Source organism: Filicampus tigris, chromosome 8, assembly GCF_054856515.1.
Source record: "Filicampus tigris isolate MCC_2025a chromosome 8, RoL_Ftig_1.0, whole genome shotgun sequence".
Taxonomy (NCBI): Eukaryota; Metazoa; Chordata; class Actinopteri; order Syngnathiformes; family Syngnathidae; genus Filicampus; species Filicampus tigris.
In genome coordinates this window covers 11,152,730-11,171,621 of record NC_141224.1, presented here as the reverse complement: position 1 = coordinate 11,171,621, position 18,892 = coordinate 11,152,730, and the positions used below count along the sequence as shown (strand labels likewise).

Below are 18,892 nucleotides of genomic sequence, written 5' to 3'. Positions count from 1 at the left end.
TCACTCTCGGGCAAAATCCTCATACTGTTAAGCTGAACTCTTTTCAAGAAATAAATTTTTTTTTTAAAAAGTAGCTTGCTGTTGAAATTGTAGTGTCCACGGTTCCCACGCATCTTGGAAAACATGAAAAATGATTGAGCTATTTTCCAGTCGTGGAAAATGAGAAGAAAAAAAATCAAATGTCAAGAAAAGCTTGAGTTATCCTGGAAAATAATTGTTCCTACTGCATCAGCTGCCTTCAATGGCCAGCACTCAGCTGTAACAATTTTCTGCTTTGAGCTGGCACAGTGCCCCCACGTAGTGCTACCAACCAATCAAATTGCATATTCCCTTAGAACAGTTCCGCTGCCCAGTGTTTCCATATGTCTTATTGTTCTATTCATCAACTTTTCAGACACATGTAAGGATTGATTTTCTCCAAAGAAGCACCAAAACTGGCGACTTTCAGTTGAACAGCGTTGACGTAGTTTTGTAGACATTTACAATTGTGAAGAGCTGACTGATTGTTGTGTCATTATGCATCTCAGATATGATTTGAATGAACGAGCAGTCGATCGCCAGTATACAAAATGGCGTCGGCCGTCGTATATGTGTTTGATTCATTTCATGAAACCCTGACTGTGAATAGTATGACAAACAATGACTTCTCAGCCATGTGCGCTGTTTAGCCGAGTCAAACTTCACAACCTCTGAGTTAGGAATATATATATATATTTTTTTTTTTAACTCAGCTGAGGTGAAATTAGAATCGCTTGCCACAGGGTTGAAGTCGAGGGAAGTTATCATTTGAACTAGATTGATTTAATAGTGAGGTATTAATCAAACAGTGTGTGTGTGTGTGTGTGTGTGTGCGCACGCTCATTAATTGCCATCAGCAAAAAGCACCTTCCACTCTGATGATAGCGGATGCAAAACCAGCTAAGGAAGATAATGGAGTTAGTTTGAAGCGGTAGTGGAAGTGTCTCTTCGACATTCATACACACACAAGCTGGTTTGTGTGTATTTTCACTATCACTTCTTTGGCACATGTGTGACCATACAAGCATACACACATCTAAACTAGGCAAGGGCATTTGACTACACTGCCTTGATTTACTAATTGGATATTTGGAGCATTTGACATTCGTTTGATATATTAAAAAATAATCAGACATTACTCACTGCATGAGTACTTTTTTTTTCAATAAATACTTAAACTTATTGTTACTCAAGTAAGTATTTGGAGAGCTACTTTCTCCTTTTACTTGAGTCAAATTATTCTAGAATAACCGTACTCTTTATTTTTAAAAAAGAAAAACAGAAATAACTACAAATAATCCACAGTCATGGAAATTGCAGTGATGAAAGGATGTTTTAAAATTGAGTTTTTAAACAGCACAATTTCATTTTTGTCATGAAGGTAAAATAGTTAATAATGGATTTTTATACCCATGCCTGATGTCGACTATCACCAACTGCTGTGATTCAAATTCAGAAAACTTTATTAATACGGATGTGATTGAATTTAACGGCGATGTCTTGGTATGTGTGTGTTCAGGCGGTAGGCTACAGGTTGGCGATCCTGCCTTTGGCCGGAGCCCTCCTGGGCGGAGCTATAGCCGGCCCGGTCGGCATGCTGATTGGATTCAAAACGGCAGGGGCGGCGCTCGTGGGCGGCAGCGCTCTTGGCTTCGCAGGAGGCAGCCTGGTGAAGAATCACCGTAAAAACTTGCTGTCGCTGCAGATGAAGCAGCTGACTGCGCCGCCGTCCGTCGCCGGCTCAGGCAAGGATGAATGAGCGGTGGAGTTTCGGGCCGGACGCCGGATGCTCCTTGCATAAACAAGACTGTGAACTGTTAAAATACTACGGATGTGAATCCATTTGCGTTCACGATGTGTGTAACGATATTTTTTCGTGGAGCTGCATCAAACTGTCATAGTTGTGTGCTCAGCCTCATGTTTAATATAATATGAAGACGCAACGGTCACTTTTAGAGAACCGAAACCTCTCTCTCCTTCTGCCTGTTTTGTCAAGTTTTACACAATGCGTTACATCCATTACAAAAGCTGTTTATACATAAACAAAAAAAATTTAATAAAACTAAAATGTCACAAAAAAAAAATCTATCCATTTTACATAGTCCGGTGATCTCACTGCAGACGTTCCAGACCCAGCCGTGATAGGTAAAAATAACTAATATGAGAAGAACACTTTAATAGTTGAACCAAGGTGTCCAAACTATGGCTTGAGGGCCAAGTAGGCTATGCCCCGCCATATTGTTTAGCTGCCAACATCATTTCTGAAGTGTTAACAACATTAGCGCACCAAAGCAAGCAAGTCGTTTTTACTTATCTTTAAAGCGGAAGTCAACCCAAACGTATTTTTTTCAAGAATATGTTCCCAGCAGGCCCACTAGTTGAAACATTCTGATTAATTTTGCGTTTGTGGAATAGAAGTTAAGCAGCAAAATGCACTCATTTTCAACCATCTCGGGGGGCGGCCATTTTGTCTTCTGAAAATGACATCACAACTGTTCACAGCAACCAATCACAGCTGACCTGTTTTCTGAACCTGAGCCCTGAGCAACTGCGATGTCATTTTCAGTCGACAGAAGTGACAATATGTCTTCCCGAGAAAAACGGGTGCATTTTTCTGCTTAACTCGTTCCACAAACACATTAATCAAAATGCCGTGTTGCAACTAGTGGGCCAGTATAGGACATATTCATGAAAACAATTGGTTGATATCCTCTTTAAGCGAATTAAGAGGGTGACGATATATGATCGGTGTGACATTTGAACAGTTTTGCCCTGATAGTTCCTGGCAGAGGAGAACAATGTTCCATTCTGAGAAATTGCTGCAACAGTTGTTATATAAACCTCTGCCATTACTGTAGTCACATTGACTTCATATAACTTGTATTTACTTATGCACAACAACACACCCAAGTGCCAACATGCAGGTCACTTCAGCAAGTAATGTGTTCTGTTTTCTTTGTTGTAAAGCTTCCTGTCAGCCAAATCAAATGTTGCCATACATGTGTTTATGATTCCATGTGAAGAAAGAGCACACAAAAATACACAAAACACAACATGTTGTAAAATTACGTTTAATCGTCATCCCTTTCCCAAATTCTTTCCCTCTTGAGATGACTTGTTTGGAAATGGCATCCCTCCCCCGATTCTTTCATGTGTGTGGGCTGATATGTCCCAATGTCTCTTGGTCTCGATCAGACAGTACAAACTGAGCAACAAGTCCCCTCAATCTTAACAAGTACGCTTTTGGATCCATTTCAAGAATCAATAACGTGTACCAAAGACTTATTAAAGACTTAACAGCCATGATCATGTGGAAGTGGATTTGTACAAAAACATGGTTGGATTCTCAGGAAACAAACACTGGGCCTATATAGAATATTCTTTCATTATGTATCACAGTGGAGGTAATATGCTTCAGTGGCACAACAGAAAAATTATTTTATGTCGTAGTTTTCGTCTAATCTTTGGCAATCACATTTTTTAGCGTTGATTTTGTGCAGGAGTGGGGAACAGTCTTCCATTGGGTATGTTTCTATCAGGTCCTCCTTTATGAAAAAACGATGATCAAATTATTATTAGGAGCGTTTATGAGTTTTAGGTCAATTTACAACATTTGTGGTTTATGCATTTTTAATATTGCCTTGCGGAGCAAATGTTCTCGTGGGCCGTGTATAACCCTTACGTGCAGGGTGCCCAGCCCTTTTTGGCATCTTGGAATGAGACTGAACAATTCTTGTTCTCGGAAAATAATCTTTGAGAAGCAGAGAAGAAAATTATTTTGAGCCACTTTGGCAAAACTCACAATCGTTTCTATTCCTTAGCACTGATTATCCAAGTCAGGGGTGGGGAACCTTTTTCCTATATAAATATAAATATAGAAACAATTCACAAAAGGTTAGTTTAGAGAGTGTCCTCATTATTCATGACCAAGTGACACTCCTTATAATTGCCATATGGGAAAAAAAAAAGGAGTACAGGTATAAAACTAAAGAGGGGCTTTGTGCAAAAAAAAAAAAAAAAAACAGGGATAGATTTAAAATAAACCTTTGTATGTGGGTTTCAGATTAAATTTTAAGATGACCTTACCAGGTGAACTTCATTGACCTTCTCAAAACTATTGAATGCAGTGTCCAACTGTTAAATGATGCTGGCAAAATTCTCAGCTGTTCAATCGAAGAAAATATCCAAAGACGTCTACTTCTATGCCTTTCTGTGCCTCTTCCAGTGTCTGTTGCAACTTGATGACTCTCAGCTCAGTGGCCACATCCTTCTGAGAATCTCATCTTGTTTGAAGCCTGTCCGTCAATTGTTAGGTTGTTGTCTTGGTCTCGTGATGTTGAAATGTAAGCCGCATGATGACTATGACTGTTTAAATGCCAATTCTAATTGAGGCAGGAAATACATTGGTCCATTCATGGATCAAACAAGTTGCCATTCAACTCGTTACAGAACAGCAAGTTGTGCAAAAGTACAGAGACACATAACAGTTCATTCAAAAGTTTAGAGGTCAAATTAGGTTCACATGTAAAGGGTTACAGGGAATTTTAGGTTCACTAAAATGTCACCCAAAAGCCCATCATCCTGTGCTATTTTCTGAGGAGTGTATATTAATGTGCACTCATGGGTTACACGTGTTTAGTGTTTTTAAAACAGTTCCTGTGATGCGTATGGCAAATACACTTGCAGGTTCCCCACCCCTGCTTGAAACGAGTAAAAAAAAGATGCGGCTACTTGAAAATAGCATCTTGTGCTTTTACGTACACGCGAGGAGAATCGCCCTCATGAGGCGACGTCGGAGCAACCTTGGTGGAAAAGAGGCAAAGCCACATTTAAGAACAAGTGGAGTGAAGGGTGAATGGAATAAACTAAAGAAAAATAACGGTGCATTTAATTTAGATCAACAAATGCCATGGAACACAAACATATGTACAAGCTCCAAAAAAAAAACGAAAAAAAAAACAAACTTAAAAATACTTCTCCTCATGCTTCTACCCCCACACCTCTTAAGTCTTCACCTTTCCCCAGAATCCAAAATAAAATGTTACAAGTTAAGAAAATATAGGTTATTCCAACATGGTTGTGTCATGGGCTGTCCAGTTCTTCTTCATCTCTCGTTTCAGTAAGGGTGTAGGGTGTTGCTGTTCTGTCCCGCTGGCCTGTGTCCTGACCCAAAGCCCCCCCTCCCCGGACATCCCCATCCCCACCCCCGAGGTGTGGCATTGAGTCAAAAAAGGGTGACTGGAGGGAAAGGCGGCTGAGATCACAGCTCGTCACGGTCCCGTCTGAGGATGGTGTAGCGAGTCTCGCTGGGCGCCAGCTTTAGGAAGGAGCTCTGCGGGGGTCTGCTGGCCCCGTTGCCCCCGATCTCCTCCTGACGACAAACGCAAAGGCCACGTCATTTCAAGAAACAAAAGGGTGACGTGAGCAGTTTCTGCTAAGAGGAGTGTCACATGACTTAAACAAAAAAAAAAAACCTTACTCCATTTTTCAAGGAGAAACGTTCCAAGTATAGTCATAAATTATCTTTCCCCATTGAAATGGAAATTCCATTAATCTGTTTCAGCCTCCCAAAAAACCCAACAAAATATTTGTTACATGTTTCTTAATGCGAGAAAATAGAGCTCATTAATATTGTACTTAAAAGCAGAGATACATGCTTGAGAGTATTGTTATACTATCCATCTACATGAGTTGCTCCACAGTTTGTGTTTTTAATACTACACACCGCATTCGCATTAACCAAACAGACATTTCTAAAGCCAGACACGTGCCAATGGGCAGGGCATCGGGGGATGTGGATGCCCACAAAGTTGCTTGTACCTTGTTAAGATGGAACCCAGGGGACGCAAATATAATGAAACAGCGGGGGGCCCAAAATTGAGCCCTGTGGAACACCAAAGACAGTTCACGATATGTTGCCGTTTTAGGTCACAATCTTTTCCTAGTCTTGGCCTCACGACAATATCAAACGTGTTGGATAACATCACAAGTCTTTCAGTCCTAGCGGTGACGTGACACAACCGGAAACGCGACTGAGCATGATGGGGAAAAATTTGCATTGTGTGGGAAAATGCCGAAAATAATCTACCGGTAGTTGTAGTCTTGTAAATAGTGACCCTGCAAAATTCACAGTCTTTGTAAAATCTTGTTCTGAGACTAAGCTGTGCTATGACTAAAAATTGTCGACCTTGTCAGTTAAATGTTCTCAAAGACTTCTGCTATACAGGTAGCTTAAAGCTAAGATACAGTAAGTGGTTGTTTTAAACGTCAGAATTAGCTTAATAATAACACTCATTAGCAGTTTTCCTTTACTTAGGAGTGAATCTCAGGGCTAATTGAGGGCAAAAAAACCTCAAAACAGACAGTACTGTACTTTCAGCTTGACAGAGCCAATGATGGTTACGCAGCATGAGAAGAAGCACAATAGATCCTTGCCAAAAGCTTCCTTACACTATTGCTAGCAGTTTCCTGTTTCTTAGAAGCCACTCGGAAGGCTAATTCAGAACAAAAAAACAAAGATACAGCAACTTATTTGCAATGCGTGTCACAGAGTCAATAATGGTTACGCATCCCGAGAAGAAAGACTCCTTCCGCGTATCCATGCCAAGATGATTTGCAAATCAAAAATAATACGTAAATCAATGTCACGTTTCTAGGATTATTTTGTGCAACGCCCGGGGTTCCACTGTTAATTACCGGTAATATGTTTCTCGCAATTAAAACAGAGCATTACTATGAACGGGAGTTTTTTCTTAATAGAGCTCTTGCACTGGATCTCATTAGATTGTGTTTGGGAGGTTCTCAAGGCGGTGTGTGCCCAGACCTGTCCGGGCGTGCTGTCAGTGGGATCCGGACCGTGGTGGAACTCTCGGTGTAGTTTTCCAGAGTGAAGGTCCAACACGAACTGTTTCAGTTTACCAGGAATACTAGAAAGATTCAGCGAAAAGAACACATCACGAATCCGCAGCACATTTCGACACCGCATTCCACACCAGTCGGACTCGTCGCGAGGCATGAAGCCGCATTAATCCATAAAGCGTCTTATTAATGACAGGTCATGAGCGGCTGTCGCGTTACACGGACCGCACCCGGTGCGGCTTGTGTGCGTCCAGCGTTAGTGCATACATTCAACATACGCTGCCGCTAATGCAATTTCAAGCTGTGTGCCACACGCAGCGCTGATGTGATGCAATTAGGCCGAGCGAGGCCGGTCAGTCCTCGGGGCTTGCGTCTATGTGATCGGGCTCTGATTGGGGAGGGTGGGGGCAGAATAAATAGGAGCACATTTGATTAGAATGGATTAGTTTAGCACTTATTGCCCGCGCCAAATCATGTCACATTAGCGCCGCTGTCCTGGCCCGTTCATAAAGGACACGTTGAAGAAGGGCCTGACATTTTTTTGGCTGGTGCGCGATCGCCGATTACTGTGTGTGTGTGTGTGTGTGTGTGTGTGTGTGATGAAAGCGTCTTTATTTAGGCAGATGAGAATAATGGTGGCCCAAGACATCATTAAGCATAGAGAGGAGACACTTGTCAAATTTGTGCTCAGCTAGCATTAGATTTGCTTCATCCGTTTGACATGATGTGATTACTGCAATAACACTTGTGCACACGTTCCAATGGATGCCAATTAAAAATAAATAAATAAATAAATAAATAAAACGTTTTTTTTTTTTTTATTACTTTTTTTTGTAGGGCACATTATATACAGGTCAAAATATGAGGAACATTTGTGCTATACTATGAGCTCTATACCAAAAAAAATTCTGACTACTGAAGGCAATTGTTTTGTTTTCATTTTTGATAAATTAAATATGTTTTCATCAACCTTGTGTTTGCTTGTTAGTAGGCAAAATTGAAAGCTACTTTTGGAGGGGGTTATAGTTCTAGCAGATAGTAAGAAGTAGAAGGTAGATCCCCCAACTATTGAAGAATTAATAGACATTGTACATGACATTTAATTTACAGAAAAGCTGTCATTTTCCCTTAGGGCTGAAATGGATACATTTCACAGGATATGGTCCAAATGGACAGAATACGTGAAACCGATTAGGAGTGATCTTAGTTGACGCTGCATACGGTGGTGAATGGCTCCTTGTTTTCTTTTACATCTAGCTGGGAAAATGTGTTCAGGTTCTTTTAGTTCACTTGAATTTAGTTTGAAACATTTTCACTAAAAGGCTTTGCAAGAGCAGATTTAAGTGGCAGGACGACTGTAAATGGTGAATGGAAATATTTTGCAACTTTCTAATAAAAAGAAAATGCCAACACCAACATTTGATTTTGGTACAGGTCCAGATTTAGGTAGTGTGACATTTTGACCTTGTCAAACTCAACACTTTAAACCACTGGCTATCAAATAAGGCTACAACCAATGACTATTTTAAAAATAGCTTAATCTGTCGATTATTTTTCTTATTTTAATGCACAAATTAATTGAGTATGATTCATCTAGTGTGGTTTGGCCAGAAAATTGGTGAAAATGTTTAGGGTTAAAATCATTATTTTTCAACGTAAAAGCAGATGTTTGCAATTTGATTAAACACAAGGATAATTAGTCTGCTTTCATGAACAACTACAGAAATCCGAGAGTATCGATTGTTGCGAATCTGAAATTCTAAGGATTTGGACAATTTCACTTTAACGAGACATTAAATGATTCAACTATTATCATATAAACATTAATATGATAACTGACTAGTCATCATTGCGTACAGTTTAATGGTGATCCAAATGTGGTTTATTTCTGCCTCGGCAAAGGTGGTAAGAAAAAAAGTAAAGCGGTGGATACTTACTTGAGGTCTTTATAGTCCGGGAACACGTACATGTGTCTGAACGAGTCTATGGCGATAACGGGACAGTCGGCAGGAGTCTTCTGGATATGTAGGAGCGGATGGCGGAACTTGTCGCAGTCCGCGTGCAGGAAGTTGATGGACCCTGAGCAATACAGAACGGTTTGCCATCACAAAAACGCTATTGGTTGATTTTTCACGCCACTGTTTGTGACAACCATTTTCCTGTTTCAAAATAGGACTGAGGGAAAGTAAGGCGCATATTAGCATGTGTGTGTGTGTGTGTTTTAGTCATTTCTAAATATGGACCCTCAAATGGCTAATCATCACCCGTAAGGATTGGATTTGATTGACCAGGTAATAGAAGTACCTGGTGGAACCAATGGAAAAGCATCAATGGCGAGCCGAGTGTGTCCAACACGGTGAAAAAGGAGCACCTGTTTGCACTTCAAGAGAACAGGAAAATGCAAACATGACAGGCCACATTCAGCACATCAGTGATCATGACATTGATAACATAAAACCACAAAAAGGAGAACAAGGCCCACCAGTATTTACTTCTTGGTAAGGAGACATTTTATTCAAGAGGAGACTGCAGAAAGAACAGGGAGTGCTGCAGCAAAGTGGAGACTGTGGGGTATAATATGTGTGCATTAAAAGCAGTGGAAACGAGCATATCGTCGCTGTCCTGTGAAAAACACTTACCTCCAATTTTTGAAACTTATTAAATTTTCACTTTAATGCGATGTCGGTAACACGGACACGTGATTCATGTAAAAATAAGAAAATGAAAAAAAAAATGGAGATAAGTGTTTTTCACAGGACAGCGACGATGTGTGTCGTGTGTGGGCGGTTTCCCCAATTCTACAACGTACTGTGGGAAAAATGCCGCCGCATTAAACACTTCAGTCGTAGATAAAACAAAACCACAAAAGGAGAACAAGACTCTCCAGTACTTCTGAGCAAGGAGACTCATTTTCATTCATTTTTTCATTTTGAGGGCAGAAGAAAACAGAGCGCTGTAGCTAAGTGGTGACTGGAGTATAATAATGCTAAGTAGAGTGTGTATTTTTCTCATTTGTAGTTGTGTGGTAACCTTTAGGGCTGCAACCAACCATTATTTTAATAAATCAATCTGTCGCTTAATAGATGCGTCATATCAAAAAAATATATATATTATTTAAACTGACAGTGTAGAAAAGGCACAAACATAAGTCTGTAACATATCAGAAAATGGGCAGAAATGTTGATCGCTGTTTTTCAAAGTAAGAGCACACATTTGCAAATGGAGGACTACTGAAATCAGAGAATATTTCCTGTTGAGCATCTGAAATTCCGATGATTCGGACAATTTACAATTTACAAAAATAAGGTGTCCTAACGATTGGTTTTCAAAATAATTAGCGATTAATTTAATAATCGACGGGCTGCAAGGTGATCTACTGGTTAGCACGTACGCCTCACAGTTCAGAGGTCATGGGTTCGAATCCGGCCCGGCCTTCCTGTGTGGAACACTCTAAATTGCCCCTAGGTGATTGTGAGTTCGAATGTTTGTTTGTCTCTGTGTGCCCTGCGATTGGCTGGCAACCGAACGCCTACTGCCCGTTGACACCTGGGACAGGCTGCAGCACTCCCGCGACCCTTGTGAGGATAAGCGGCATAGATAATGGATGGATGGATTAATAATCGACTAGCTGTCAATTAATCGTTACACTTAGAGTTTATTTCAATATCTAATCTCTTTACGGAGAGCGATGTTTCCATTTAAAAAGTAGTAACAAGGGAAGAGAGAAGACTGAAGTCTGAAGTGTAATTTTCAATGTTATACTGACAATCAGGGCACAGTTTGGCAACCCGTCGGGCTTCTCCATTCTGTCTCCCTCTGTTGGTCATTGTTTTGTTTTTTTAATGTCTCTTGTATGAGTTGTAAGTTTTGAGTCATTTTTGTTTCTCTGTACTCGTCTGTGTACACTGACAGGACATTTTCTTCCATTCCATAAAATCGACGTGTTTAGTAAAATGGCACACATCTTACTGTAAAAAGTAGAGGCAATGACATCACACGCTTAAAAAAAAAAAAAAAAAAAAAAAATGAAACAAACTCACCTTTCTCGCTGATGAGCTGACGAGCTACTTCCTGCTGAAACTTCTCTAAGCTCTCGTTGTCTTCTTTGAGATGGAACAAGATGAGGAAAGGGATGCCCTCTTCAGTGAGCTCCTGGAAAACAGACAGACAGTATGTTAAAAATGACATCATCCGTCAGAGGACCTCACTGACCATGATGATTGAGGAAGAGAGTGGGACTAACCTCTCCGTTTTCAAAGGTGATCTCCCTGACCAGAGGCACACACTTGTCCTGAGTCCAAGCGTAGGTCAGGTCAAAGTTGGTGAGGGAGCCGAGGTAGACCATGTCGGGGATGCTCTCCCCAACCGGCTTGTAGATGACGTTGTCCCCGTTGAAGCGCTCAGGCTCGGACACGGATCTGGAGGGCGGGAACATTAAGATGAAGTTCATACCGAAAGGGGGGGGGGGGCAATGAACAACTTACCCGAAAGCAGCAGTAAAGACGCAGTCATCTCGGAGGATGTTGGAGACTTTTTCAAATGTGTGGTAGTTGTCAGAGTCTTTCTTCTCAAAGTAACCAATGATGTTCCTTTTGCTCCTCTGTGGAAGCAGAATAATAAAATTACGAAGATTGCAGGGTTTTCCATAATATTCCTCACACACTACAATATCAACAAAAAAATAAAAGGTTAGGTTACTCGTTAGCAACAGCCCCCTTTTAAATTTCAGTGGGAATGTTTGTAGTTAACAAGCGCAGGCTGTGAAAGATTTTGAATTGCCATTGTTTCCCCCTCAATATTTCAATAGCGAATTAATATGTAATTATTTTTCCAAGGTGCAAGCGACAAATACGTATTACAATAAACAAGAGATTTACTATAAATGTTTTGGTCTTACAAGAGTTGTTGACTTTTTCAACACTTGTAAACACTTCTTAACTCCTTCACTGCCATTGACAGATTTATTTGTCTTTTCACAGTCCAGCTATTCAATCCCAGGAGTTTATATTTTTTTTCAAGTGTTTTTCAAACGTTAGGGTAAAAGAGGTTTTGAAAATGTCTTGCAGTGAATGAGTTAAGGTCTGAACTTTTATCGACATTATATAAATAAATAAAATACACATATACAATATCCAAAATAAAGCATACTGACCAACTGGAATTAAGCCATTTTTTTCTCATATTGCAGCCTCAGTGATTTGCAAATTGCTACATTGCAATGTTGATTTGAATTTGATAAATTGTTCATCCCTATCGGCCAGTGATAAAACCTCGAAACAAATGTGTGTGGTTGCCGCTCACGTCCACAGTCTTCAGCTCCTCCAGGGAGTGGATCTCTTTCACGGGGTCAACCTGCTGCTGGCGGATGAAGTCGGCGATGGCCACCACTGACCTCTGACCCCTGTACTCTCGCTTCATCATCATGCCGTTGCGGAAGAGTTTCAGCGTGGGGTACTTGCTGATGCGGTAGCGCTGGGCTATGTCGGCTACGGGGAGGGGGCGGGGGGGTCGGAAGGCGAAGTTAGAGGGAGAAATTGATTGATGAAGAGTAAAGCACGCTCACATACACAAAGGGGGCGGGGGCGGGGGAGGGGGGGCATCGTTGAGCGGACGCCGAAGAGCGGCGGCGATGGTGGCGGTGAAAAGGCTGAAAACACAACCTTCAGACAGCTCGGAGCTCTGATCTCCCACATGAAAGCTGCCCCCCACCGGGGGTAAATATTCGCTGTGCAGACACTCCCTCCCTGTGTGTGTGTGTGTGTGTGTGTGTGCGTGCGTGTGTTCGTGGCAGGTGTCAATCTCTCGGCGGGACGTCTCTAAGCCTCCGGGCTTCACAGGAAGAAGCAGTTTTGTCATTAGTCTTCAAACAGTTTGCGGGTCATCAATAATTCTCTTTAATTTGCTTTATCTCAAAAGGCTTCGGCCGGGCTGTTTGTGTCTGCGCCGCGCTTTGGTGTGGCGGCCATCTTTGCGTACGTAGACCCATCAAATACGATGTGTGTATGCGGGTCGCACGTGTAACATTAAAGGTGCTGAACTGGTTAGAGCATTTAATCACCAACTCGCATAGAGCTAAATAGATATACTTGAAAGGATATCAATACTAGGAATACTGCAATTTAATTTTCACCTGTTGGCCTCTTTGGATTGCAGATACTAGATACACCAATTCAAGCTTTCCAATTAAAGTAAAGTAAAAAGTAAAGTAAAAATGCTCGATTTTCATTGACACTGTCAGGAAAGTCGTTTCAGTGCCAGGTGTTTATTTAAAGGGGGAAACCAAAATTGTATTTACAATAATGTTCTATACGCCTCTACTAGTTGAAAAACGGTATTCTGATTAATATTGCATTTGTGGAATATGAGTTAAACAGCAAAATCTACCTGTTTTTATCCATCTCAGGGGCGGCCATTTTGTCACTTGCTCACCTGTTTCCTGAAGCGAAGCCATGAGCAACTGTGATGTCATTTTCAGATGAGAGGGTGGATTTTGCGGCTTAACTCATGGCTTAACTCATGTTCCACAAATGCAATATTAATCAGAAGGCCGTGTTTCAACTAGTGAAGGCGCATAGAACATATTATTGCAAATAATTTTCGGGGGTTGACTTAATCTTTAAATCAATCAACTAACTAATCAGTTGGACTAGACACTTTATTTCACCTCGGTCTCAATGCTTCATATGACTAAGCAATTTCGTAAGCATCCAACTTTGTGAGAACTGTCCCGGAACCCTGACCTCAACCCCATCAACACCTTTGGGATAAACAAGGACTGACTTTTGGCTATAGTGTAGCGAGCGAGTTGGCTGGCAGTTGCTGACTCGGCGTGAGTTGTGGCAACCGGCAGCTTGTGTAAACATGTGCTTATTATTGTTTTCAATAATTCCGTTTGTTCAATAAAGAAATTGAAAGTACACCGGCTGCAGAGATTTTACTTCAACCCTTTTGTTGTAATTCAATTACTCAATTAATAGTTGCAGCCCTAGAATTAAGATGTGAGGTGTGATGAAATGTAAATATATTCAGCTTTGCACTTGCCGCATGGTGGTGAGACCACACGGATGTGTATTTTGTTTGTCATGTGTTAACTATCAAGCTTTTTTTTTTTTTTCTTTTAAAACAACCAAGTTCTCATGGTTCCACTTTTCGTTCTGTGTCAACAAGATCTGTGTGCTTTTACAAGGGGTGGGCGGTGAAAGAAAAAGGTGGAGCTGTAAATACTCACAATGCTGGTCACAGTCAACTCGTGCAAACACCACCTGCTTGGTATCAGGGAACTCCTCCCGCATGATGTTCGACGCCTCCTCAAAGATGGGATGGAGCATCTGACTAAATCTGCACCTGAAAGATGAGGGCGGGATAGAAAGGTGAACTGGATGAAAATCAAAATACAGTGGATCCGCCATATTGGTTTGCCCTAAAACAGTGATTCTCAAAGTGTGGTGCATGTAAGGATCACGGGCTCTGTTTAGGCTGACACTTTAATCAAACGTTATGTTCAACTGCAGACTGTTACAGTAGCTTGCCATAATATTAAAATACACTTTTAAAGAAGAATACATCAGTTTCATTTTTGATGAACACTTGGGTGTACTAGAGTACTGTATTTAATGTTGGTCATGATGGTCGTACATGGAGAGCTACATATTTTTTGAGCTGGCACTTGGTGTAAAAGGCTTGAGAACCACTGCCCCAAAGGTTGCATAGTCTTCGAAACTGACTACAATTTTCAGAACTTAAACTGTTATCTAGCCATGCTTTAGGTTACAGTGGTAAACTTTTTAAAAAAAATGTTTACACTTGTATGACAGTTAAAGTAAAGTTACTTATAAAATGACCTGATGGAAACAAGTTTGACTCTGGATAGGATTATTTTAATTATCAATATTTCCAATGGGGGGAAAAAAATTTGAACGGATTGGATATATTTTTCTATTTGCGGTTTTCCTTGTTAAAAGCAAATATGGATCAAAAGGATGTCCAAGCATCTGTTACGGCTTCAATGTTTTTGTTTTTTTTTACTTTCTGGACATGGACTTGACATGTCTGTGGCCAACCTAGCTGTGCCATTGTACAAGGTGGCAGTCATCTGGTGGAATGTTAACAATGTTGGTATCACAACAGAATTATAGAGAGCAGACAAACAAGTCACTTACCAGTCAGCATAAAAGTTAACTAAAGAAACGCCAGCATTATCTGTAAACAAACACACATAATAATGAAAAGCATTCCAATGATGTAAATGTAAATTTGGAGATAGAGTTAATTGCTCTATGATGTCTTACTTAAAACGTCGTCAATGTTGGCTGAGTCCAAACTGGTGATTTCTGCTTGTCCAGGAGTAGTAAGGCCCATCACCTGTGGAGAATGATAAGTTATTAAAACGAAACAACAACGATGAGGGCCATCTTAGTGTAAAAAAAAAAAAAAAAAAAGGTTTCTGGTTTCCAAACGTGGGGGCAAAAAAAAATGTCAAGAGTTTTACACCTTTAAAATAGTGTTTAAAAAAAACACAGTTTGTATAATAAATGTGTATTGTGCAACATCTAATCGTCGTAATGAGCAGAATAAGGTTTCTTATAGCAGAGAACTCCGTGGATTAAGATCAACTTCCCATTGCATTTGACTTTTTAAAGAGAAAACCAGTCTACCGTTTGCAGCCAAGTAGTGCACCCAATTAAAATGGCAGATGTTTGAAGGTTTACAATTACCCTAACACCTAGGCTAATTTCCGCTGATTCACCTGTGCCGTTTCGCGTTAAATGTTAGCATTAAGCTAGTGCACTTTTGTTCGACGAAACCGTCTTATTCTGTTGAACATTTAACTGGGAGTGACAAATAACTTGACGCAAGCATGTCTTTCCTCTTTTTTGTAGGGCTATGTGAGCAAGAGAGTGCCACCAGGCACAAAAAAAACATTTTGTTTGAATGTTGGAATATGTTTAAAGCTTGCATTTTAACACTGTCCCCTCCATCACCTGCTGATGAGAACACATCAGGCGCAAATGGGGGTTCAGAATTTTGTTCGAAGAACCTTTCACATGGCTACTATGCAGTCCCACCAGTCGAAACATGGCATTCTGGTTAATATTGCGCTTGTGGAATATGACTTAAGCAGTAAAATCCACCCGTTTTTGTACATCACAGGGGGCGGCCATTTTGCCACTTGCTGTCGACTGAAAATGACATCACAGGTGAGACCTGATTGGTAGTGCCCTGAGCAACTGTGATGTCATATTCAGGCGACGGAAGTGACTAAATGGTCGCCCCCTGAGATGGCAAAAAACGGGTGGATTTTGCCGCTTAACTCATATTCCACAAACGCAAAATTAATGAGAATGCCGTGTTTAGACTAGTGAAGGCGCATAGAACATATCATTGCAAATCATTTTGGGGGGTTGACTTCCTTTTTAAGGGTTCTCAGGATCAAAGCCACAAGGTTGAGAGACGTACGACCATCTGAGCCATGCCACCCAATTATTATGTCCATCCTTACTACCGCGCCGTCAAAAATTTAAGCAGTGTAGTTTTTCCTCTGGAGCAACACTTAAACTGTTTTAGTATTCTGAGCGATGCTTTGGGTAAATGCAGTGTTCATTCATAGAGATTTACTTTACAAAGGGTCCCGAAACGCAAACCACACTATTAGAGAACTCGAGAAAGGTCATCTAAACGGAACCAAACTTGTCAAGTGTGCACACAGTACACACCCAAAAGCCCAAAAGCAAATAATTGTGAACAATCCTTTAAGTAATCATCTACAAGTGGATCTCTGTCATCATTATCTCCAACAAAGCAAACATTGGAGTGCTAATTGTTTGTTTACTAATGACTCAAGAAGCATAGTTTACTGATTATCCCGGATGTTCCAAAATGCCTAGACTGCCATGGCATTAGAGAGCTCAGTTGCCGTGTGTTGCCATGCACACGTCGCAGCCTCCCGTGTCATCTGGGACACGAAGCAGACTCGATTTCTTTGGCCGGATCATTTACCTCCGTTTAGCAATGAAGGTTAAATAGAAAGAATTGAACAGCTCTTGCTTATCAAATCAAGTCATGGAACAAGTTAAATTTGTGAACCTAAGCTCTACTGTTCAGTCATGTTTGAACCTAATCTCAACTGTATAGTCGTGTTCTTATATTTAGGGTTGAATAAATCATAACATTGAAACTACTTATCAAAAAGAACAATGCTGCTTCATACATAAGGAACACACAAAAATACAGTAATCTGCAACTAATGAAATCAGAAATACATAAAAAACTATTTGTCCTATTCTTCTAAATTAAATTCCCAAACAGTTTTTTGGTTCAACGGGCAAATACTGTACTTTCTAGACACGGCCAGGTACCTTTAAATACTATTTTCTCCTTCATAAATTGAATCACCATTTAAAAACTGCATTTTATGTTTACATGGGTTATCAATGTCTGATATTTACATTCATCTGATGAGCTTTAATAACGAAGTGGAGAATCTATGCAAAGTACAAATTTCAGAAGAGGGTAAAAACGTTTTCAGTGCACTGTATTTCCATCAACAACACTGGTGGGAAAGTCATCTGTTCCAACCGGTTAGCATAAGAATGTAAGTATGTAAATCATAAATGTAAAGCTAAAACACGCTATTGTATTCTGTCTCAGTTTTCTTCATAAGTGCAATTTCATTAAAGTTGTTGAGCAAATACAGATATAATTCTCTATATTCACTCTGGGAGGAGGTTTTTGTTTTTAGCGTTTGTTAAGTAAATTGTGAAAGTAAAACTTGCTCATGTCTTGTACGTATTTAGGTTCTTTGTTATAAATGCAATTTTATTAAAATTGTTAAGCAAATACTGAGCTAATTGTCTATATTCAACAAGACATTTTCACTCTGGGAGGAAGGAGTTCTATTTTTAGAGTTTTTAAAGTAAAAACAAATGATTATATTCACTGCCCACATCACAAAGCAAAAACAGGAGATTAAAAACATGCCATGCAAGGAAGACCAATTCCTTGCATGCCATGTTTTTAAATCTCCTTTTTCCATTATCGTTGCTGAAACGAACCATTGTGGGACGAATAAAGTTTATTTTATCTTGCCCATCATTAATTTGGTACAAGGAAGATAACCGTGCAAACTGTTCTCGGGTCAGGCCCAAAGTAACACAACAGTAGCACAGCTCATTTCCGGGCTGTTAACCAATGAGAATGAGCCACAACAGAGCAATTCACCAACCGGCGAGCATCATCCACAGACACGAAGGGATCAATCAATAACTAAATAACAGTAACAACTCAACTGTAAAACCACAACTGCGTGCACGCTTAAGTGTTAAACATCATTCTACGACGAGACAAATATGATGACATTTTACCACGGAAAAGGTGTGTTAACCTGTACAATTTGGATAGTCCGGTTAAAGTAAGACATTTTAAAAGCGTGTTTTTTCCCAAAGTTTGGACATGGTGCATGCTAAACAAATAGCATGCGAACTGTATATATTAAGGCAAAGTTCATTAAAGGCTATCGGTAATGTCACTCAACATCACCGGCAAGTTTACGTAGACATTTATGCTAAACGGTTACCTAAGCTTCCGTCACCAGTTATTCTGCCAAGGACATGGAACCTCACCAGTGAACGAGCGGTTTGGCACATTAATCACGGCAACAACAACAACAAAAAAGAGCCACGTCTAATGACAGGAGAGGCTGTTCGGTTAGCTAGCCTGGTTGGCTGGCTAGCAGCCCTCAGCTAACGTTAGCTTGCGTGTTAGCCCTAATCAACCGAGTGTCATTTGCAGGGATGAGAGAAAGGCGCTTACCAACAGAATGACGCAAATGATGCGGTCAAAGAGGAAGGGTAATATTGCTGATAGTTTCATCGTATAGTAAAATGTGTGAATATGGAGGTGGTGATGTTGAGTCGTCCCTGTCTGCTTCGACGCCGCTCTACTTGCTGCAGCAGAACAGCGGCGAACCGATCTCGTGGTGACCACGGAAACGACGGCGAAACTTCCGGCTAACCCAAAG

The 18,892-nt window shown here is 40.6% G+C and overlaps 3 protein-coding genes across 4 annotated transcripts in view; 2 read left to right on the top strand and 1 right to left on the bottom strand.

Annotated features, from left to right (window-relative positions):
• stx17 (syntaxin 17) overlaps positions 1-3,321 on the top strand; it is a 15,810-nt gene extending 12,489 nt beyond the window's left edge. For both annotated transcript variants that reach the window (XM_086038210.1, XM_086038211.1), the window contains exon 7: positions 1,538-3,321. In XM_086038210.1, the coding sequence (XP_085894336.1) occupies positions 1,538-1,777 (240 nt within the window). In that variant the 3' untranslated portion in view covers positions 1,778-3,321. The remainder of the gene's footprint in view (positions 1-1,537) is intronic.
• Positions 3,074-18,876, bottom strand: erp44 (endoplasmic reticulum protein 44). Its single transcript, XM_086038209.1, has 11 exons — positions 18,685-18,876; positions 15,165-15,237; positions 15,036-15,075; positions 14,105-14,220; positions 12,178-12,362; positions 11,361-11,476; positions 11,120-11,294; positions 10,917-11,028; positions 8,814-8,955; positions 6,842-6,944; positions 3,074-5,389 (listed from the first exon to the last, which is right to left on the bottom strand). The coding sequence occupies exons 1-11, from the start codon at positions 18,742-18,744 to the stop codon at positions 5,279-5,281; spliced, it is 1,233 nt and encodes a 410-aa protein (XP_085894335.1). The 5' UTR covers positions 18,745-18,876; the 3' UTR covers positions 3,074-5,278.
• Positions 18,717-18,892, top strand: part of invs (inversin) — a 33,867-nt gene continuing 33,691 nt past the window's right edge. The window contains exon 1 of the mRNA XM_086038198.1: positions 18,717-18,892. The gene's annotated coding sequence lies outside the window, so the exon portion shown is untranslated.

Bases quoted from the DNA above. Each gene is read 5' to 3' on its own strand.
- erp44 (XM_086038209.1), bottom strand. From the start codon at position 18,744: ATGAAACTATCAGCAATATTACCCTTCCTCTTTGACCGCATCATTTGC. The intron at 15,238-18,684 runs GTAAGCGCCTTT...CATTCTCCACAG, and splicing joins TCATTTGCGTCATTCTGTTG to GTGATGGGCCTTACTACTCC. The intron at 15,076-15,164 runs GTAAGACATCAT...GTTTGTTTACAG, and splicing joins CAACATTGACGACGTTTTAA to ATAATGCTGGCGTTTCTTTA.